The 24,089-nt window shown below is 38.2% G+C and overlaps 1 protein-coding gene across 1 annotated transcript in view; it reads right to left on the reverse strand.

The window, feature by feature from the left end:
* The window catches only part of Nav3 (neuron navigator 3), a 528,911-nt gene that overhangs the window by 207,439 nt on the left and 297,383 nt on the right, over nucleotides 1-24,089 (reverse strand). The window contains exons 2-3 of the mRNA XM_032912252.1: nucleotides 21,115-21,232; nucleotides 20,478-20,530 (exon numbers count right to left, since the gene is read on the reverse strand). Coding sequence (XP_032768143.1) covers nucleotides 20,478-20,530; nucleotides 21,115-21,232 — 171 coding nt within the window. The remainder of the gene's footprint in view (nucleotides 1-20,477; nucleotides 20,531-21,114; nucleotides 21,233-24,089) is intronic.

The raw sequence follows: 24,089 nt of genomic DNA on the forward strand, positions 1-24,089 counted from the left end.
TCTGCTCAAAATTTTGCCTCTGTATCCCCTCCTATGAATATTTTTGTTCACCCCTTTAAGAAGGAGTGAAGCATCCGTACCTTGGTCATCCTTGAGCTGCATATGTTCTGTGGATGATATCTTGGGTAATTCGAGCTTTTGGGCTAATACCAACTTATCAGTGAGTACATCATGTGTGTTTTTCTGTGATTGGGTTACCTCATTCAGGATGATATTTTCTAGTTCAATACATTTGCCTATGAATTTCATGAAGTCATTGTTTTTGATAGCTGAGTAGTACTCCATTGTGTAGATTTACCATATTTTCTGTATCCATTTCTCTGTTGAAGGACATCTGGGTTCTTTCTAGCTTCTGGCTATTATAAATAAGGCTGCTATGAACATAGTGGAGCATGTGTCTTTGTTGTACGTTGGAGCATCTTTTTCATATATACCCAGGAGAGGTATAGCTGGGTCCTCAGGTACTGCAATGTCCAATTTTCTGAGGAAACTCCAGACTGATTTCCAGAGAGGTTGTACCAGTTAGCAATCCCACAAAGTGTTCCTCTTTCTACACATCCTCACCAGCATCTGCTGTCACCTGAGTTTTTGACCTTAGCCATTCTGATTGGTGTGAAGTGGAATCTCAGGGTTGTTTTGATTTGCATTTCCCTGATGATTGAGGATGTTGAACATTCCTTAGGTGCTTCTCAGCCATTCAATATTCCTCACCTGAGAATTCTTTGTTTAGCTTTGTACTCCACTTTTAATAGGGTTATTTGGCTCTCTGGAGTCTAACTTCTTGAGTTCTTTGTATATTTTGGATATTAGCCCTCTATCAGATGTAGGATTGGTAAAAATCATTTCCCAGTCAGTTGGTTGCCATTTTGTCCTAATGACAGTGCCCTTTGCCTTATACAAGCTTTGCAGTTTTATGAGGTCCTATTTGTCGATTCTTGATCTTAGAGCATAAGCCATTGGTGTTTTGTTCAGGAAATTTTTTCCAGTGCCCATGTGTTTGAGATGCTTCCCCACTTTTTCTTCTATTAGTTTGAGTGTGTCTGGTTTAATGTGGAGGTCCTTGATCCACTTGGACTTAAGCTTTGTAGAGGGTGATAAGAATGGGTCGATTTGCATTCTTCTACATGCTGACCTCTAGTTGAACCAGCACCATTTGCTGAAAATGCTATTTTTTTTCCATTGCGTGGTTTTAGCTCCTTTGTCAAATGTCAAGTGACCACAGGTGTGTGGGTTCATTTCTGGGTCTTCAGTTCTATTCCACTGATCTACCTGCCTGTCTCTGTACAAATACCATACAGTTTTTTATCACTATTGCTCTGTAATACTGCTTGAAGTCAGGAATGGTGATTCCCACAGAAGTTCTTTTGTTGTTGAGGGTAGTTTTAGCTATCCTGGATATTTTGTTATTCCAAATGAATTTGCAAATTACTCTTTCTATCTCTATAAAGAATTGAGTAAGAATTTTGATGGGGATTGCATTTAATCTATAAATTGCTTTTTGCAAAATGGCCATTTTTACTATATTAATCCTGTCAATCCATGAGCATGGGAGTTCTTTCCATCTTCTGAGATCTTCAATTTCTTTCTTCAGAGACTTGAAGTTCTTATCATACAGATCTTTCACTTGCTTGGTTAGAGTCACACCAAAGCATTTTATATTATTTGGGACTATTATGAAGGGTGTCATTTCCCTAATTTATTTCTCAGCTTGTTTATTCTTTGAGTAGAGGAAGGCTACTGATTTGTTTGGGTTAGTTTTATACCCAGTCACTTTGTTGAAGTTGTTTATCAGGTTTAGTAGTTCTCTGGTGGAACTTTTGGGGTCACTTATGTATACTATAATATCATATGCAAATAGTGATATTTTCACTTCTTCTTTTCCAATTTGTATCCCTTTGACTTCCTTTTGTTGTCTGACTGCTCTGGCTAGGACTTCGAGTACTATATTGAATAAGTAGGGAGAGAGTGGGCAGCCTTGTCTAGTCCCTGATTTTAGTGGAATTGCTTCAAGTTTCTCTCCATTTAGTTTAATGCTTGCTACAGGTTTGCTGTATATTGCTTTTGTTATGTTTAAGTATGGGCCTTGAATTTCTGATCTTTCCAGGACTTTTATCATGAAGGGGTGTTGAATTTTGTCAAATGCTTTCTCAGCATCTAATGAAATGATCATGTGGTTTTTTTTCTTTGAGTTTGTTTATATAGTAGATTATGTTGATGGATTTCTGTATATTTAACCATCCCTGCATCTCTGGGATGAAGCCTACTTAATCATGATGGATGATCATTTTGATGTGTTCTTGGATTCGATTTGCAAGAATTTTATTGAGTATTTTTGCATTGATATTCATAAGGGATAATTGGTCTGAAGTTCTCTTCCTTTGTTGGGTTTTTGTGTGGTTTAGGTATAAGAGTAATTGTGGCTTCATAGAAAGAATTGGGTAGTGCTTTGTCTGTTTCTATCTTGTAGAATAGTTTGGACAATATTGGTATGAGGTCTTCTATGAAGGTCTGATAGAATTCTGCACTAAACCCATCTGGTCCTGGGCTCTTTTTGGTTGGGAGACTTTTAATAACTGCTTCAATTATTTTAGTTGTTAATGAGTTGTTTAGATGGTTTATCTTATCCTGATTTAACTTTGGTACCTGGTATTTGTCTAGAAAATTGTCTACTTCCTCCAGATTTTCCAGTTTTGTTGAATATAGGCTTCTGTATTAGAATCTGATGATTTTTTTTAATTTACTCAGATTCTGTTGTTATGTCTCCCTTTTCATTTCTGATTTTCTTAATTTGAATACTTTCTCTATGCCCTCTGGTTAGTCTGGCTAAGGGTTTATTTATCTTGTTGATTTTCTCAAAGAACCAGCTCATGGTTTTGTTGATTTTTTTGTATAGTCCTTTTTGTTTCTACTTGGTTGATTTCAGCCCTGAATTTGATTATTTCCGGCCTTCTACTTTTCTTGCGTGTATGTGCTTACTTTTCTTCTAGAGCGTTTAGGTGTGCTGTCAAGCTGCTGACATATGCTCTCGCCTGTTTCTTTTTGCCGGAACTCAGAGCTATGATATTTTTTCTCTTAGCACTGCTTTCATTGTTTTCCATAAGTTTGTGTATGTTGTGCCTTCATTTTCCTTAGATTCTAAAAAGTCTTTAATTTCTTTCTTTATTCCTTGCTTGACAAAGTTATTGAGTAGAGAGCGTTGTTCAACTTCCATGCATACATGGGCTTTCTGTCATTTTTGTTGTTATTGAAGACCAGTTTTTTCCGTGGTCATTTGATAGGATGCATTGGGCTGTTCCAATCTTCTTTTATCTGTTAAGGCTTGTTTTCTGAATGGATATATGGTCAAGTTTGGAGATGGTAATGTGAGGTATTCTTTTGTTTTAGGATGAAATGTTTTATAAATATCTGTTATGTTCATTTGGTTCATAACTTCTGTTAGTTCTTCTATGTCTCTGTTTAATTTCTGTTTCCATGACCTGTCCATTGATGAGAGTGGGGTGTTCAAATCTCCTACTATTATTGTGTGAGGTGCAATGTGTGTTTTGAGCTTTAGTATGGTTTCTTTTATGAATGTAGGTGACCTTGTATTTGAAACAGAGATATTTAGGATTGAGAATTCATCTTGGTGGATTTTTCCTTTCAGGAATACAAAGTGTTCTTCCTTATTTTTTTGATAATTTTTGCTTGAAAGTCAATTTTATTCAATATTAGAATGGCAACTCCAGCTTGTTTCTTCCGACCATTTGCTTTGAAAGTTGTTTTCCAGCCTTTTACTCTGAGGTAGTGACTGTCTTTGTCTCTGAGGTGTGTTTCCTGTATGCAGCAAAATGCTGGGTCCTCTTTACATATCCAGTCTATTAGTCTATGCCTTTTTATTGGGGAATTGAATCAATTGATGTTAATAGATATTAAGAAATAGTGATTGTTGCTTCCTGGTATTTTCATTGTTAAAGGTAGAATTAAATTTGTGTGTCTTCTCTTGGTGTCCTTGCAAGGAGATTACTTTCTTGCTTTTTCTAGGGTATAGTTTCCTTCCTTGTTCTGGAGTTTCCACCTATTATCCTTTGTAGGGCTGGATTTGTAGAAAGATATTGTGTAAACTTGGTTTTGACATGGAATGTTTTTGTTTCTCCATCTATGTTAATTGAGAGTTTTGCTGGATATAGTAGTCTGGACTGACATTTGTGTTCTCTTCAGATCTGTATGACATCTGCCCAAGATCTTCTGGCTTTCATAGTCTCTGGTCAGGAGTCTGGTATAATTCTGATAGGTCTGCCTTTATATGTTACTTGACATTTTTCCCTTACTGCTTTTAAAATTCTTTGTTTTGTGTATTTGGTGTTTTGATTATTATGTGACAGGAGAAATTTCTTTTCTGGTCCAATGTATTTGGAGTTATGTAGGCTTCTTGTATATTTGTTCTCTCTCTCTGTGTCTCTCTCTCTGTCTCTGTCTTTGTCTCTGTCTCTGTCTCTGTCTCTCTCTCTCTCTCTCTCTCTCTCTCTCTCTCTCTCTCTCTTAGGTTAGGGAAGTTTTCTTCTATAATTTTGTTGAAGATATTTACTGGCCCTTTAGGTTGGAAGTCTTCACTCTCTTCTGTACCTATTATCCTTAGCTTTGATCTTCTCATTATGTCCTGGATTTCCTGGATGTTTTGAGCTAGGAGCATTTTGCATTTTATGTTACCTTTGATGGTTGTTTCGATGTTTACTATGCTATCTTCTAATCCTAAGATTCTCTCTTCTATCTCTTGCATTCTGTTTGTGATGCTTGCATCTATGACTCCTGCTCTCTTCCCTAGGTTTTCTATCTGCAGGTTTGTCTCCCTTTGTGCTTTCTCTATTGTTTCTATTTCCACTTTTAAGTCCTGAATGGTTTTGTCCATTTCTTTCACCTGTTTGGTTGCATTTTTCTGGAATTCTTTAAGGGATTCTTTAAGGGATTTTTGTGCTTCCTCTTTAAGGGCTTCTATTTGTTTATTTGTGTAGTCCTGTATTTTTCTAAGGGGGTTATTTATGTCTTTCTTAAAGTCCTCCATCGTCATCATCATCATAAAATGTGATTGTAAATCCCAATCTTGCTTTTCTAGTGTGTTTGGTTTCCAGTATCTGCTTTGGTGGGAGAACTGGGCTATAATGATGCCAAGTATCTTGTTTTCTGTTGCTTAGATTCCTGTGCTTACTCTCACCATCAGGTTGTCTCTGGTACTAGCTTGTCTTGCTGACTCTGAAAGTGGGTTAGCCCTCCTGTAGACCTGTGTGACAGCACTCCTGTAGACCTGTTTTCTTTCAGTCAGATCTGGGAACAGAGAGCTCTGCTCTCGGGTGTGTAGGCACTCCTGGTGACTGACTTTCATCCCTCAGTGAAGACAGAAACTGGAAGGGTCTTGGCCCTGACTGTTCCTAGGTCCCTCTGCCCAGGGGGCACAGAGGGCACTAGACAATTTCCTCTTGGGTCAGGAATGTGGGCAGAAAGTTTTTGTTGACTTGGGTTCTCAGGAGTGTCTGCACTTCTGAGGGTCCAGCTCTCCCCCGACCCCCACCCCAGGATTTGAGTGCAGGGAGCTGTGACCTGTTCAGTTCAGTTCTTGCTGTAGCCAGAAACCATCCAGTTCCTGCCACTGACTGCTCCTATCTTTCTGTATCCAGAGGCACTATGCAGTTTCCTCTTGGGCCAGGAATGTGGGAAGAAGTGTGCAGAAGTGGGCAGAAGTGGCTGTCTGTCCTGAGGTTTCAGGATTGTCCACACTTCTGGGAGTTGAGCTCTCTTCCCCCACAGGATTTGGGTACAGGGAGCTGTTGGATCAGTTCAGTTCAGTTCTGGGCACAGCCAGAAACTGGAAGTGTCCTATCCCAGAGGACTTCTGCCTTTGTGTGTCCTGGTGTCATCAGTCAGGTTGCTTTGAGCAGAAAAGTTGGTCTTACATCTGCTCTCAGGTATGTAGGTGCTCCCTGTGACTGGCTTTCAGCTCTTGGCACAGGCAGAAACCAGAAAGTTAGAGCTCTTGAGCAGAACATACCTTCTACTTAGACTCCGGCAAGGTTGACCCAGTTTAGTCTTTTTAGTTTTATTATTATTACTTTTTTTTTTTTACAAACAATTGGGTGATCTTAAATACTGGAATCTGCTCTCCTCAATGGAAGTCCCTTCAAGTAACTTCAATTTACATTTATTTGTTCATGGAAACGTCACATACAGCCTATAGGAAGTTACCACCTCTTGCTTATGTGAACTATAGTATTATGTAACTCATGCATATTCTTTGTGGTAGTATTACAAATATGTGCATCCTGAGTTCCATGACTACATCCCTCATCTGATGCTTTAGCCATCCATGTTTCAACTGATAATCACTTCAAAGACTTCTAGTTTCCTACTATTGTGTTCGCAAAGTTTAAGCCCTTTCTTCTCTTAGTGATTTACCTTTTAGTAGTGTGGAATTTGCCCACTTTCCCTCTTTTATGTGCTAAATGCCATCATGGCTAAACAACTATGAAAATGCTAAGAGGATAATGAAAATAAAATGCAAAGTTCCCAAGTTTTATGCTCGATAGATATTTTCAGAAGTGTCAAAACATACAGGTAATCTGTGTCTTGAAGCTTTTTGAGTCTATTCAAACATTTAATGAGGTAACAAATGCCTAAGCTAATAACTTTCAGTATGAGGTAAAAAAATATTTACATGTATGTGTCTGTGTCTATGTATGTGCAGGTGGGGGTTTCTGCAGAAACTAGAAGAGAACATTAGATCATCTGAAGCTGGATTTATAGATGATTGTGAGGCACAGTGTAGACACCGGAAAGTGAACTCAGATCCTGCATAAGAACATCAACCTCTATTATCTACTGATCTATATCTCTAGCCTGATATTTCACAGTTTAAAATGTTTGTAGTTACTACCTATATAATTTTATATCATACTGGAGCACTGCCCTTTGGGTTCATATTATAAAAAACTGGGTCATTTATTCATTCATTAAGTACTTATTATTGTACTTAAGAAAGAGATACTTACTGTCCTGAAATATTTTAAAGGGAACTGATTAATTTCTGAAAATTTCATATACTCCAATAATTAATAGATACCCAGTTTGAAAAACAACAACCAGTTCATAGTCCATAGCTCATAGTTATATATATATTGCTCTTTACAACCTTGTTATGGAAATGTGTGACTGCCAAATCAAACTAGCTTTCAAACAAGGAGGAAACGGGGTTACTATCTTTTAAAATTACAAAACACTCAAAGCAGTCAAGAATATATTTATATTTTTGATAGTGTTACTGAGGGTTAATGTATTCTAGCTATGAATACATGGTTACATTACAAACAATTGTATCTATTTTATGTCAGTGTTGAATAATTGATTCCAAATGTAAACATCTTTATACTGAAGTCATTTACCAGGCTACATGATTACTGACCCATTTTACAGCAATACTGGTGTAACCTGTTCTAAGTAATGTACCTAGAGTAGTCTTTCTCAACATTAACAGAGTCAGAGCTTGTGTCATTACTGGTTTTTTTCATACTTGCTTAAGGATATTTAATGAAAACTACCTTTGCACCCTATGACCGAATATGATTAATATTAGCCTTGGAAACCACGTTTAAATTATATTCATGGCACAGGGATTAACACTATGTTATTAATTCATCCAGCAACTATTGACTGTTTATTATAAGCAAAGGGCTCTGTGGGATGGTGAAGGGATATAAAAATGAATTACAAGGTCTTTGGCTTTGTGAACTTATAGAATAGCTGCTGAGACTGTAAAGAGTCATACATCACTATAATACATGACACTGTATGATAAATTCTGCAAGAGATATATAAACAGTGTTGCATGGTACTAGAGAGAATAGAGTCATCCATTTTCACTATAGATCTGCAGACGCCTTCACAGCATGTCATTTAGGGTTGAGTGATAATTCAGATTTTGATAAAGCTAGACTAGCAGCAGAGAGAGGAAGAAGGCCTGTCGACCAGAGCTCCCACAAGGAAAACTGCTCAGGGGTTGTTAAAGAGAACCGAACAGAACCTCACTCTATACAGTGACACACATAGAGATTTCCCCTGTCACTAACAGGGTGGCTCTGCCCTTTGAGTCAATATAACTGAAACAGAAAGAGACAAAGAATCATAGTCCACGTTGCAGGAATGACATGGACGAAGGCTCATTTACCCACAAGATGAACATCCTGGGTAGAGTATGTGTGAAGGACTAGATGCCTACTGATGTGACAAACTCCAGACAGTCCTACCTTAGCCCTCTCTGAAGGGGCATTAAATTATTTGCTGGGATTTAAATGTATTATTATTAACTTACCTGATTTAGGATCGTGCCATGTATCTCAGACTGGCCTTGAACTCCTGATCCTCCCACCTCAGCTAACCAAATGCTGGGATTACAGACATATACTACCATGCCTGGAATCCCTTATGCTTCTGTTTCCCACAGTGAACTCATAACAATATAAATTAGTTCAACAGTCAAATCGCTTAACTAAGTAATAAATAATCATGGCTAAGAAAATAGAAACGAGAAGGCTCGTTTTGATCAAAAGTCTACACTAATGGCTTTAAGTAATTAGATTTTGGTCAAACGCTCTAATCAAACATAAACTTGTCTGGAGAAATAAAGTAAAATATAGTCATTGCTCTGCTTTAGTTAAAAGTTATATGATGGCCATTTTCATTTATTACTTTTGTAATTGCATTTATTTAGTTCAAAAGAGAAAGCACAACAGGGCAGGCAAACCATAACTGTTAGAAGATGCCCAGGGGAGGTGAATAGGGGAAAGAAGGGAAAATCATCCCTTAGACATTGTACATGTCAGGGAAGCAGCTACATGTCAGGCAAACAATGAGCCATATGTTGGGAGGATCTTTAGAGAAGCAGCGAGAAAGCTCCAGTTGTTATGAAAAACCTTTCTTACAACAGATACAGAAAGAATAAAATGAAAACTGAGGTGTTTCTCCTGAGTACTTAAGAGAAGCAGACCAACTTCTGAAGCCTACTGGCTGTGACCCCAAACACCACTATGCTAGTAAGGAGGAATTCTGGGAGGCAAGGTGCATGCTCTTCTTAAAGAACTAATTACCTTACCTACCTCTTTAGCTTGGTTTAGAGTAGACCTGGCTGATCCAGCCCAGCTGGGTGGGCTGTTAGGTTTCCAATCAGGTGAGAGATTTCTATTCTTCATCAGAACTTTACCTTAATGGGACTTTTCTGCTGCCAGCACAACTCCCCCAAAGAGGTACCCTACCTGATCTCATTTAGACACCAGACTATGAATCAGAGCCCTCAAACACAATTTATAGAGACACTTAAACTTTGTCTCTTGTCTGTTCATGGACAATTTCAGAAATGTGTGGTATGCATTAGGATTATTACAGCTTCTATCTCCCACCAACCTCCAATGTGTTCCCTTCTCCCTTCCTGATTCAGGACTTGTAAGAAACCATATTTTTATAAGTGGGAAATAAATTCCAATATAAGATAATGCTTGTTTGTGCCATGAGAGACATAGACACTTAAAAATGAAGGCAGAAAAGTTGATTTTCAGTCAGAATCTCAAAGGACAATAAAGTCTGAAACCTACAAAGGGATTTTTCTCCTAGAGGGAATTTTTATGTCAAATTATAATGAACAAAAGTACTGAACTGAGAACTGACTTATTTACAGGGATATCCTGTAGTTTACACATCCCCATTTTGCTGCTTAAAAGGAAGCCTGCTCTTCCCGAGTCAGGCCACAAAAGATGAGTCAACTGAAGGCCTGTGGTATGAGAAGAACCTGTGGATAAGGCTGAATGTTAGGTTGTCACAGGAAAATCCAAACCTGAGGCATCCAAGTTCAGAATAGCCAGGGATACGGAGGAAAACTGAGCCTCACCCACGTCTTTCCTCATAGCTCCTAAGTATCCACCAGTGTGAAATTCCTAAGGAGGTTAAGAGACACTGAATCTATCTGAAGAATGCAGTGAGGAGGAGAGATTGTGCAAGGGTGGCTCAGAATCTTGAAATCCAGAGCAATGTGGAGGCAGGAGACAGGACACAATGACAAGTGTGGGTTAAAGAGGAGTACCCTCTATGATCAAACAAGGGTCAAAGCTGGCTATAAAGCTCGGTCTAACAGTGCCTTTTAGTTAAAGGGAGTGAAGTACCTATTTTACATAGTCTTCCTGATGAATGCTAAGAGAACCTTCACAAATCAACTTTACACAGGCTTTCTGCAATTGACTTCTTTTAACAATGATTTTGTTGTTTAACCGTAGTCAACACACTCTAGTTTCACAACATGTTCCGTGAAAAACAGACAATCTACATGTTCTATATTACATGCTAAGAATGGGAGCAAGCAGAGTGGTCTAGATGTTACCTCTCAATTTCCTCCAACCCTGCCTTGTCAGAGTTAGTTGGTGAACAATTTTAAGAACCTAGTTATGTATTCTAAATATAAACCCCTCCTCTCTTCCCTACAAAATTTGATAAAATTGACTTTATTACCTCCATTTGCTAGAAGCTAGCGAAACTGCCTTGCATTTGTGTGTGAAGAATTAATAAATTATACAGCTAGAATTCAATGCAAACTTAGAGCCCGCAGTGAAGTTGTTCTTTCTCTCACACTATTCTGGCAAATGTACTCCAGACATTGTCACCCAGCCATGTCTTCCCTTGGCTAAAACTGTCTACATGATTGACACATTGTAAAAACCCCATGTCACGCACAAGTGTTGTTCGGAAGATGTCCGGTGAATATACTAGATAAAGATAGTACAGTATGCAAAATCCACTTGCCTTCCATGTTTTGGAAGTTTACGAGTTCAAATGCCTCCAAATGGTTTAAGTACTAGTGTTAAGACACTGGTGTCTGTTCAGAGACCAAAACAGGAGATCAGTGATGGGACCACAATTCATGAAATTATAACCAGCACCAAAAGCTGGAAATAACACAGAATGCAATTCTGATCTGGCCTTTAAAAGGAACTCAGATCAAATGACTTCTTGATTCTGTCCTGGTGATAACTACTTCCGTTATGGCCTCAGGGTCTAGGACCAAATACTCATACTTTTAATTTACTAAGTTGGTAATGATTTAGTGCAGCAGCCTCAGAAGGCAATTCAGTTATCTACAAGGTAAATCAGTGGAAATTTCACCATGGACCTAGCGTGACACTGGGCTTCTGTGAGCAGTTCCTTCTTAAATCTCACCGTTTGAAGCTGTGGGGGTTTTATTCCCGCAAGTAACACGTGCAATTTATTTTATTTTTATTTTCAGGAAATGTAGCTACAGGCTAAAAATCCTTGTGATATTTTTAAAATCTTCAAAGCATACAGAAATCAACATTCTACTATACTTAAATTTTTTCAAAAAGATTTCTTATTCACTCTATATCTCACTTGCTGCGCCCTCCCAGTCACCTCCTCCCATCTTAAAACGATTCTTCAGAGAGTGCACACAACCATTGAGGTGCGAGACAGCCATGCTTCTTGCTCTGCAATTTACAGAGCAAGATAAGAAAAACTGCAAGAGAACTCTATTTGTCTCTTTTGTGTTTCTTTCCTTCTTTATTTTTTCAGGATTTAGTTGACAGCCGCTCTGCAGTTTGATATAAGAAATGCATTTACTTAATAGGTACCTCGGTGAGGTTTATGGATACTTTACTGTTAAGTTAATCTAACTTTCCTTTGGGCATTGCAATGGACATGTTATTAGAAACCAGGAAAGGTTTGTTCCTGCAGTTTTCGATTCCTAATGCACAGAATTTGAATGAAAGCATTTTTGTTTCCTTCCTCAAAATTATTATGTGAGAATAAAATTGAAGCATTTAGCTGTACACTAGGATGTAGGCACATGTGCATATCTATATATTGATCTATATAAATATACACATATGCCCATACTAGATATAGAGAAGAATTCATGTCATAATATATATTGATCATATGTGAAAATAAGCTTCTCACACATATATAATTGTTTTAATATGTTGTACATTTCTATGTGTATGTGTCTATATGTTGATAAATAGACACAGACATGGAAAGAGAGAGAAATTTAAAATCACCTTAACTTTACTTCAACTGACTTGGTGGAGAATAATAAGTAACAAATGTTTAACATTTGTTTTAAACTATAAATGACATTGAATCATTGTCATGAACTATCTCAGGCACAAAGAGGTATATCTCTTAATGTTTTCAAAAAAGCAGCATCAGAATTCATTGACCCGAAGATATCAGGATTCAGATAAGATCTTCCTTTTCAGTTTGCCCCAACAAACAAATCAGAAACTTGGTGTTTTATCATAAGGTCACAAAATTGTTTTAAATAGTATCTCTATCTTATGACCACACCCTTCCTCAAATACATGGGCATTTATATTCTTTCCACAAATGGAAGCACATGTGGTCTCAGAAAAGCTTGCTTATTTTTATCACACATTTGGAAGTAAGATATGAAAAAGGAGAGGGAGAAAGAGAGAGAGAGAGAGAGAGAGAGAGAGAGAGAGAGAGAGAGAGATTGATTTCAAATCAACCCCCCAAGCATATAATTTTGGAAAACAATGATCGGATCAGAACACTAGTAGTACTGGAGGTCAACACTTGCTACAGAGCTGACACTGAAGAAGAACAGGCAAATCATAGTGGACAGACTAAAAAGTCTGTAAGAGAAGGTACACAAGCAGAGACATCTGGAATCTGACAAAGAAGCAAGGGCAATAAGATGAACAAAATACAATATTTTTTAAAAAAAAAAAGATGCTGAAACAACTGAATATTGTTGTTACATAGAATGGCACCCGTAGACACAGGCTTTGCATTTTTTTCAAAAAACTAATTTAAAGTGAACCATAAATTTAAAGATAAGCCACCAAAAGTAAAAATGCGAGAACACAGGGGCAAAATCTAGAACATCTTGGATTTGGTAGTGCCTTTTTTGATGCCATAGGTCTATGATGCAATCTGAAGGAAAGGCAAAATAAAATAAAACAATGCAGTCAGAGGGACTATTTCCAAAAAATGCCTGCTATCTAAAATATACCTGAGATACACATTTTAGATAAAATGCATTCGTTAGATTTATACCTTATTCATATATATATTTCAAATAAGCATTCTTCATAAAGTAGATACAGGTTATAAAGGTTATAAAGAGGATATAAAGCTAATTGTTTTTCTAGCTCTGATTCTGTCACAGATTTATCATTGCTGTTTTCTTTTGAGGGTGGATGCGTAAGTAAAGTATAATAATTAGAGTAGAAACTGAATCTGAGCTGTCACAGCTTCCGTGTCCAATGCCAATTCTTACTGTGAATATGTGAACAGAGCCTAGGGAAAACCTTGATAACTTTGGACTCTGCTGCATGCCTACAACCTCTACTCAAATTATGTATTTAAAAAGGCAAGGAGGGGAAAGAAGAAAAGCTAAAAATTCAGTGGTTTAAATTCCAGACTAGACTGCATTCCGTCAAACTTATTTATAAACACATCTAAAGGATATCAGGCTCGGACCAAGCCGTGAGTCCAAACCGCTATGCAGAGCTGCTCTGATTACATGATCATTAGAGCTGGTAAAACATCTAGTTCCAGGTTTGTATGCTGGTATGTGTGCCTGTGCGTGTATGTGTGTGAAATCCAATCAATAAGTCATGACAACACTGTCAAATTCTAAGAACTACCATTAGACTTTGGATTCCATGCAATTATTTTTAGTATGTCTTTAATGCAAAATAGGCAGACATTATGATTTTTCAAAATGTAATGAGAATAGCTAAGAATTTTTCTTCATGACTGTTCACAAAAGCTTAGATTGAACTCATACTAGAATCCTCTAATTCCAACTTTGTGGAGCAACTAGTTTGGACTTTACTACATTAAAGCATATATCTGCTCAAAGGCCAACTTTTTCAATGGCTATCCTGAGGCCAAGTAGAGAAGACATCTCCTATTTCACCACTGCTTCCTCTTGCTACATCTAATGCAGTTTAATAAACATCTTTCTTACTCTATAATGAAAACCAACTAAAACATCTATAAAGATGATAGAAAATGAAATAATTCACTAAGATAAAATGTTAATTAAAAAATCAGCTTGGCAACTGACTGTGATATCCACTGTCCACAGTCCTCACTGCTGGATGGAGTCCAGCTTCAACTCCTTCTCCTGATGCACAGCCACAAGGGGAAATAAATTGACCATTTTCAACCCAAATAACACGTCTCAAAAGTTCACTGATATAGCAGAACAATTCTACAGACATTTAGTTTTAAAATCATCACAATGAAAGTCTCGAAACTGAAACATAAATTATCTAAAGGAACAGTTTATATTCCTTCCAAATCTAATGACTCTAGGCAAAGAATGAAATCAGTGAGGGAACTATCAAGTATAAGTTTTCTTTAGTATTTCCTACTATCTCAGAGAAATATGGGCAGTAAACATTCAATTTCAGTAATCTCATCTTGCCGCTCTGAAGTTGTCAACTTTCAAAATGGTGGGGGATCATGTGGATGAACCAAGTTGTGGGCTGGACTTTCCAGTGAGTCACAGGCTCCTATAGTGTGCCTTATAAAATTTTACGAAAATTTAAGAACATCCTGGTACTTTATCCCTTCTCTATTTTGCCAAATATCTCTTCTTGTCTTAACCTAAAATACTCTCTGAATAACATCAGCCACCCAGCTCAAGGGAGGCCCAGAGTCCTGACACTGTTACTGATGCTATGGTGTGCTTACAGACAGGAGCCTAGCATGGATGTCCTCTGAGATATTCTACCAGCAGCTGAAAGAGTCAATGGACAGAAGGCAGGGACCCCTGTGGTTGAATTAGGGAAAGGATGGTTAAAGCTAAGGAGGAAGGTGGTCCCCTGGAAAGACCAGCAGTCCCTACTGATCTAGATCCCCGAGATCCCTGACACTGAGATATCAACTAGGAACCATACATCAGCTGATATGAGCTACAACCCCTCCCAACATACACACACACACATACACACACACACAGACACACAGACACACACAGACACACACAGACACACAGACACACACACACATACACACACACACACACACACACACACACAGAGCAGAAAACTGCCAGGTCTGGCCTCAGTGAGAGAAGATGAACCTAACTCTTAAGAGACTAAGGTCCCAAGGAGTGGGGAGGCATGGTGGGGTAGAGGTAGTGAGGTAGAGGAGACTGGGGTGGGTCTAGGTTTGGGTTGGGGAGCGGTTGGGGGACACACTGGAAGGGGTGCATAGTCCAGTCTGTGAAGAATAATTAGAATGTGAAAATAAAATTTTAAAAAAAGCATTAAAACTTTAAAAGGCACTGAATCAGAAAGCATAGGATACTTTCTCAATCAAGAATGGGTCACTTCCGAGACAAGCCTAACTCTAAAAATGGATTAAAACGTCTTCAGTATTCAGAAGGAATTTCTTTTAGAAGCCATAGCATTGTGGACCATGAGATCAGAGAGAAGGGGGCTCTGGGTCCTATTTTTCTGTCTTCTGAGAATATTTTAAAATAATAAAGAGGAACAGACATCCTAAAGTGCCCTTTGTCAGAAAATATCACACAACAACATATGGGATATGATAGGAAACCCTGTTAAAAGTTGTGGCCAAGCAGCAGTTGAGCTGGAAGTGGGGTCACACACAGGAATGCACCTCCGAGAGCAGACAAGCTCGGAGACACCCATTTTTAACCCTCAGCTATGTCCTAGGAACTAATTCTTGCCTAACAAGAATTTCAAACCATCAAATTCCTAAATCATCTGGGCATCTCTGAGGATCCTGAAATATAACAGTCTATCTTAAGATGAAAAAAGAGAGAGAGAGAACTTGTTTTCAAAACAATTTTTGTCCGTGTCTAACATTCTTGTTTGAGAAGCACACACTTGTGCTTCTGCCTTTCAAGTAAATGTTGGGCATTTTTTTGCTATTTTTAATCTACTGAGCATTCAGGACATTCTTGGTATTTATAGCTTATTAATTTATTTCCTCATGTCAGCTCACCAACGTTATGCCATGCAGAGCATATATTTTGGATCTGAGTTAATACATACCTAGAAATCACTCGACAGGTGTCATCCACATTAGTAATTTCACCTTAAATATAGTGTTTGGTCAGCTCCCACAGAACTCTGTGTTTCAAAGTGATTATAACCTGAAATTCACTGATAAAACATGTCTTTGAAATCCTGAGTGGTATAGATATATATTTCAAAGGGCATAGTTGGATTTTTTTTAAATATGTGCCCTCTGAACCATGCTATCTAAAATGACATTGTTATATTTTTATATACCTCTGTATGCATGATTTTACTTCTATTGTATAAGGCACTTTATAATTCATAACATAGTATATATATGTATATATATGTATATAGCAATAGGAAAACAGCAGAAAAGATTTTAGCACGATCTAAAATTCTGATCATTACTAAATTGATTTGGATTCCTTCAATATTGGTTTAAGCTACTTCAATACCACATTTCATATATGCATATACTCTATGATAGAGGAAAATGGTGTTTTTTGTTTTAATATGTTTTCCCTAGTGGCCAATCTTCTTCAAGGACTTCATAATAACTTTCTGTGCCACTTCCTTTAGGAATCCACACAGTCACTCATTTCCTTGTTACCACAGATCTGTTTTCTCTCTACTGCTACAATCTTAAAGATACATTTATTTTTATTTTGTGTGCATGAGTGCTTTGTCTGCATGTATGTCCATATGCCACGTGTGCGGGGAGCCGGTGGGGGTCAGAGAGGGTGTCAAATTCCCAAAAACTGGAGTTGTAGAGCATTGCAAGCTGCCAGTGGGGTCCTGCACAAGAGCAACATGTGCTCATACACAGAGCCATCTCTGCTGTCCTTAATCTACCATCTTCTCTTCTATCGTCTCAGCCCTGAGAAAACCGCCCCCAGCCAGCTGCCACTCCACAAGCTTTTCTTTTCGATCAGATACCCATACAAATGAGTTGTGGCTCAGTGGATATCACACTGGTTATAAACACCCATCCGATTACCAAAAATTCACTTTCCCCAACCTAGCATGCTAACCAGACCAGGTAGCATTTGACAGTATCTGCTACATTAAAATAAACAACTCGTTTTACTCAGTATTCATGCTCAAAAGTAAACACCATAGCTTAAACTGTGAAGTCTGTCCTGAGCGTTAACAAGACACACCTGTGACTTGCTGTCTCCGCGAGCTCACACTCACTCACCACCCTTCCTTCCCTGACTCCTACTTCATAAATATTAATATTCTCCACCATAAACCTTCTCCCTGTTGAATTTACACAGACCTCCGCCAAGATTTCCTCCTTGCTATCCATCACCTGTGTATGAGCAGGGTCTGATCACTAACTTCCTCAGATGCTCAAGGTAGGACTCGAAGACACTCCCTGCCGTATGGTCCTACAGGCATGGAACTTTACAGGTCAGGAATATAAGAATATCAGTTTCCCTTCCACATTCCAGCCTCATTTCTTCAACAGAAACATCCAGCTTGTACGTTATTTGGCCAATAACCAAAAACTACTGGCCGTTGTCCACATCCAGCTGGAGTCTAGCACACTCTATGTATGTAAGGCAGCACCTGCAGTGATTTTCCAATGATTGTACCATATTTTGACATAGCCGAGCATAAAGAGTCACCCAATTTATACTTCACTGGTTCAAAACTTTGAATAAACTTTTTTTCATGGCCCTTCCATGATCAGGTTCTGCCTTCCCCTTCAAACATCCCTAGCTAGGCTTAAACGTCAAGGTTTTTTTTCTGGAACACACCAAGATCCCCAACTCCTGAGACCTTTTGTTCTTCCCTATACAGCTCTCTGGCTCATGTATATTTACATTGCAACTCTGGTCTTCCTATGGACTTCAATTAAATGCCAGCTACCAGCCACCTTACGGTTCCAAGTAGGCATTGGCTAAATGTGGAATTAGCCGACTTAAAAATGGATCAATATACCGCAGCTTCCTGACTCCAGAAATTCTAGTACCGAGTGCTTAAAATGATTCCATAATAGCCATCGAGTCTAAAATGTAAGCTCAGATCACCTAGTACTAGGAGGTATTTTTAGATGTGCTTTTGTTGTTGTTGATGATGGTGACATTAAACACAAAAAACCACCAAAGGTCACAAAAGCTGAGATAGGTAAGATATTACAAAGTAAGTTCTTCCTTGGGCAAAGACATCATTCTATGATTGTGTGTGTGATCCATACACCTAGTCGTGTCACCATAACTGTCTGTCTTTTCCTGTCTGGTCTCAGCTCTCACCAGAGCTTTGTATCCATTAATCACACAGTGCCAATAAAAATTCTAAAGAACAGTGACAAAAATAGTCCAGTCAGAAATTACATTTGTTTCACAGCTTTTCTTCTCAATTAACAAAGGCAGGGGGGAAGGGGGAGGAGTTTCATGCCATGAGGTCTTCATGAAGTGAAGTTCAACCAATCGGAAAGCTACAATCCAAGTTGTCCTTATTCAAAGTGTAATATGACCCCAACTAATGCTTTCCAGAGGGAGAAAGTCACAGTTTTCGTAATGCCATCACTTGCTGTTGTCAGGAGCAGAGGTATTGAGACGGCATGCATACCAGTGGATGCACAGTAGGAAAATGATTAACAAGAAACGGAGTCGGCTGTTAAGATACTTCTGCAGATTTGTAGACATTCTAGGTCCAGATACCTCAGATCAATATCAGAGGATTGCCTCTTCCTGTCATCACCTATGAACATGTCCGCATATCAGATCCCCAGGAAGCAGCGTAGCATCAGGGTAGCAGAGCAAGTGGAAAGCAATAGACTTAAAACACTTTATATTGGGTACCACTCCCTTACGGTTAGAATGATGGAACTAAGTCAAGCCGTAGGATTCACAACTCTGACACAGGTATCTCAGGTACTAACAAATGTCTCAAGGAAAAGCTCTCCTAATATTTTAGCAGGTGCTAATCTGTTCATCTGTTACTTACAGAGTTCATAATAAATTTTATTTATATGATATTTATGTAATTGTATATATAATTACATTAAACTAGTGCTATATGTGCATACTAATTTAATATAGATTTCATTATATAATATTCATCTTATATAATGAATTATATTATACATAATAAAATGTATATCTGTGTATCTGTGTGCGAGTGTGTGTGTGTGTGTGTGTGTGTGTGTGTGTGTGTATTTGTGATCGTCATTCAGTTAGGGTTCATTTTGTAATTAAGAAAGCCCAGAGACCATACATGTTTTTCCAACATCCCAGAACTACTAGCGTAGCAGCATCCACATTTGTCCTATTTAGCAGCAAAATTTTACAAAGCAGATGCAATTAATTTCCACAGAGAATCATTTACATTGAGAGTAATTAGTTCAGGAAATGCCCTCAAAGCTGAAGTCTTTTATAGAGACCATATCTTTATGGTGATTTCTTTTTTCACAGCAGCTGTAGATCATGACATTTTAATAGTTATTTTGTTACTGTGTTTTTCTGGAGTGCTCGTGTTTTGCACAGGCCAATTAATCACTCTTGAAGAATAAATTCCTTTTATTGCACTGGATTTCAGTTTTCTGAGATTTAATTAAAGCAGGTCAGCAGGTTTAAGACATTCATGAGTTTTTCACTTGACCAAATCTATGACAAGGATCCCTTAAGACCTCATGAAAATTCTTTTAAGCAGTCTTACTGGAGGCTTGGGCTGTTCATTACTCAGGTGGGTAACTCCTAGAATCCTCACTATAGGCAGTCCGTCTTATGTTCGTACCGGAAAATTGAGTTGTGGCTCTGTGACTAGCTTTTTTGTTTGTTTCTTTGTTTTCTCAACTGTTTATCAACCTACGGTTTTGTCTGTAGATGTTAAGCTTTGCTAGAAGAGAAAGGGTAGACGCTGCTGGGGTAAAGAGCTTCCAGACTGAGTGAGGGCTTTCTGGAAGCTACTATGATATGAATCTTATCTATGAATCACACATTGTTCAGGATATAGACTACAGAGAGCCTACAGAGCTGTTTCCAACAGAGGCACAATCTCGTGTGCTTACACACTGACCTGCGTGAAGAACCCTTAAAACACTGTGCTCATATTTGGAAAATGCACATGGTAAGTGCTATTCCTCAAATAGTTGCTCAATAAAACTATTGCTTTAAATTCGAAATTAAGTTTACTGATAGAGAGCCCAGTGTGCAGAATTACATGCTATAGAACATCAGAACAAACAGAGGAAGAAAAGAGAAATAGGTCAAAGGTCAGGAAACACACCTAAAGGCATGGTGCGCAGTAGTCAGAATTCCTCAGAGTCTGATGTTACTGAACCCTCAGAAATACTGGAAGCAGATGACTTCTTAAACAAGCAGGAAGGGGCGCACACAAACTTTAAAGCCATTGTGAACACGCAGTTAACTTTGAAAATGGTGCTAAGTGTGAGAGAATGAGAATAAATCCAATTCTTACCATCTGAGATTGACTTCTCGGACATCCATTGATATCTTCCACTTTCTCATTTGCTGCGATCAAGAAATAAAATAAAAAGAGAGAGAAAGGGACAACGTGCTTAAGCATTGATGTGAAACACACACAGAGAGATCTTTAAAAAAATAAATAAAACACTAAGAAGAAATACCCCTGCTTCCTCTTCAGTCTCCTCAGCCATGGACAAGAGAGGAGAGCACACTTGTTCTCAGCCAACAAATCAAGCAAAGAAAAAAAAAAAAAAAAAAGGAAGTTGCTGACTGCCGACATGAGACCTTTCACAATTGTCCCTGCCGGATCAAGATCCAGTTTCAAGGAGCCTCAGTGTATGTGTTACTCCGGTTAACAAAATGCACACATGGGAGGCATATGGTTTAATGAAGCTTTCCTTTCTGACAATGGTGTATGTGTACAGACACCGTTCCAACTATTTCAGAGTAGGACCAGCAATGCCCTTTTTCAGTCTCACAGAAACACATTTAATTACACTGGAGAAAGCCACCCTCACTCACAGCACTCCTGGACACAGGGAACAATCCTGTGTCTGTTCTACCTCCACTGCGGTGTAGCCAAAGAGCTAGGAGCAGAGTCTCTCCGAATCTGAGAGAGCAGGTCTTACCAATGATCTGTATGATATCTGCCAGAAGGACCCCGTCCGCAATGTCCTGCTGCAGATCCTTGATCAGCCGCTTGTGGCCCGATTTTGCCAGGTAGTGGTTGGCCCAGTCGGTGTAAATCTGTTGGAGACAGGGAGAGGAGTGAGAAGGGTGTGGGGGAAGAGAGACAAGAAAACTGCTCAAGGCAAACGCCGAGACTCAAAGGGAAACAGTTCTGGATCGCATTCCAGCTAAAGAAGTCATAGCTCCAAAGGAAACAGTTGTAAAGTCATTTTTAAACGGCCCTTTCCCCCACTTATCTCTTGTTTCAAAGGAGGATGAATCACTCCTTTCAAAATCATGGACTAGTCACTTGTGACCAAGCAAAACTCCCTTCCCAGATGGCTCCGGAGGAGATCGCTACTGAAAAAGAGTTTGGGTTTCTCTTTTCTCTCCCTTCCCTCCATTATTTTGAAAAATAATCCTGTCTGAACAAAAGGAAGTCACCTGGACCGACTTATAGAGGAACTTTATATTTAAAAAGAATGTGTTTCTCCAAAGAGGCTCTATTGAATTTGCCATTCGAGACACTCTATGTGACAATATTTTGGCGTGGTTTTATAAAATAATTGTAAATGCCTTCCTGTCTAAGATATATTGTTCGGGCTGTCATCTCTCATTTAAGCCTCTTGGAATGTGTTTGGATTAGAACACAGAGGCAGCAAATGGAGTTATAATGCAGCAATTGAAATACAGAATCGGGAAGTACATTGCAAGCCACAGGGTTGGTGATTTGACTTACAAAAGAGGGTGACTCTAGCAACTGGTCACGATATAAAGAAAAGCTGAAATTTCAAAAATATCACACACACACACACACACACACACACACACACATGTTGCTATTTTTAAAATCCCTTTAGTGTAGTAACCATGATAGTGATAGGTTTAAAGAGGTGGAAATAGGACATAATATTAAAAATTGAATTGAGACTAGAGAAGAAGTTCTAGAAATGTTAAATCTGAGGAGACACTGTGGCTGATGTAGGATGCCTAAAATTAGTACAGATAAACTAAAGAGCTCTGAATTTTATCTGAGTCATGAGCACTAAAGGCTAACACAGTGCAAATATACTACTTAAAATACTTTGGTACTAGAGAGATGACTCCAAGGTCAAGAGCATTTACTAGTCTTGCAGAGGACATAGGTTAACTTCTCAGCACCAACATGGTAGCTCACAACTATCTTAAACGCCAGCTCTGAGTGATCTGATGCCCTCTTCTGGCCACTTCAGGAAACAGACAACTATATGGTACATATACACACATACATGAAATTAAAGTTTAGAAATGAAATAGATTATATTCTTTCAATGATGGCGTGTAAACCTAGTGCTTTTCATAGGGAAGACAAATACTTAATCCATGTTCTGTGCCTTTAACCTCTCTTCCTGTTTTGAAATAAGATCTTCCTAACTCGATGTAGTTGGCCTTACATTTACACTGTAGCTTTTGCAGGCATTGACATTATGATCCTCCTGCCTAAACCTAGGGAGTAGTTAGAATTATAGAGCTAGATCATAAGACCTTGCTATTTCTGAAAAAAAAATGTTGTAATTAGCAAATCAAAAGTATATGAGAAAAACAAAGGTGTGAAGTTTACCCAAGAGTTGTAGCACCTCATACTTTTGTACAATTTGATACAAAATGTTTCAAATGAATATGTCTAAACTACAATTCACCATATTATAGCTCAGTTTTACACACACACAGAAACAGCCACACATATACACACAGAAAGATAGAAACACAGATACACACACGCACACACACACACACACACACAGGCATACATATACACGCAGACACATACTATATTAGGTTTGAAATTAAAACTGCACTCTGTAATTTCAGCTTTATTGTATAACAACAGCAATTCTAAAAATTATTTCATGTATATATATACATGTTATATATATATATATATGTAAATATGTCATGTATATGCTTGATAATGTATTGTACAAAGTATCGTCCCCCCATAGAGGATGATGAATATTTCCTTTTATGATTTTACTGTATTTAAAATGTATACATATATGCACACAGATATACTGGAATATTAGTATAATATTTTATATAACTAAACATCTAAGACAGACTGATAAATTCTCAGAGTATTGCTGGGTAGAAACATTCTAAAAATATTAAAACATAGATGATAGATTTTTTAGAGGATACCTAGGAGCCTCTAAGGCACATCGAGTGATGCTATTTTTCACACAATGTGAACAACTGAATGTCTATTGGCACATAAGAAAGGCTACGATGGTAAAGTACCACTTAAATTTTCATATCTATAATCTTTATTTTTCAGATGTTTGCATATAAGAAAATGACACATGGCTCCCTCTAAATCACAACATAAACAATTTCTAAATGGTCTTATTTGGTGATTCCCTAATACTCACATATCCAGTGAATCTTAAGGTTTTATTTTGTTTAAAGAACTGGAAAATTTTCTTTTTGTGAAGACATACATTTAAAGCATTAAATATTCCCCTTTTATCTGCCCTTTATTAGAGTGACAGAGTTCCAAGTTCATCTTGCTAGATGAGTTTGAGTTAGACTTGAATTGTACCAGTATCTCCCCAGGCAGGGACCATAGGGCCTTCACCTGACTTTAAAGGACCCCCAGAGAGAAGGAGACGGAGTTCTGGTGTTAGGCAAATCTGGTCTGAGGCCCTGGAGTGTTCCCAATCACTGCAAACTTAGGAAAGTCACCTGAGCTTCCGCCCTCTAAAAAAAAGATGAACAATAGTCCTTGCACTGGAGAACTGAGCCAAGATTAACAGACCCGCACTTTTGTAAAGGATGCGATACAAAGTTACTGCTGAAGAGGATGTCTCGGAGACCAGGAACAACATTGTTACACTCTGCTCTGCTAGCATAAGAAGAAATGCTTGTTAAGGTTAATTGCTTCACAGAGATGAAGCAA

Source organism: Rattus rattus, chromosome 1 (genome assembly GCF_011064425.1).
Source record: "Rattus rattus isolate New Zealand chromosome 1, Rrattus_CSIRO_v1, whole genome shotgun sequence".
In the NCBI taxonomy this organism is placed as follows: Eukaryota; Metazoa; Chordata; class Mammalia; order Rodentia; family Muridae; genus Rattus; species Rattus rattus.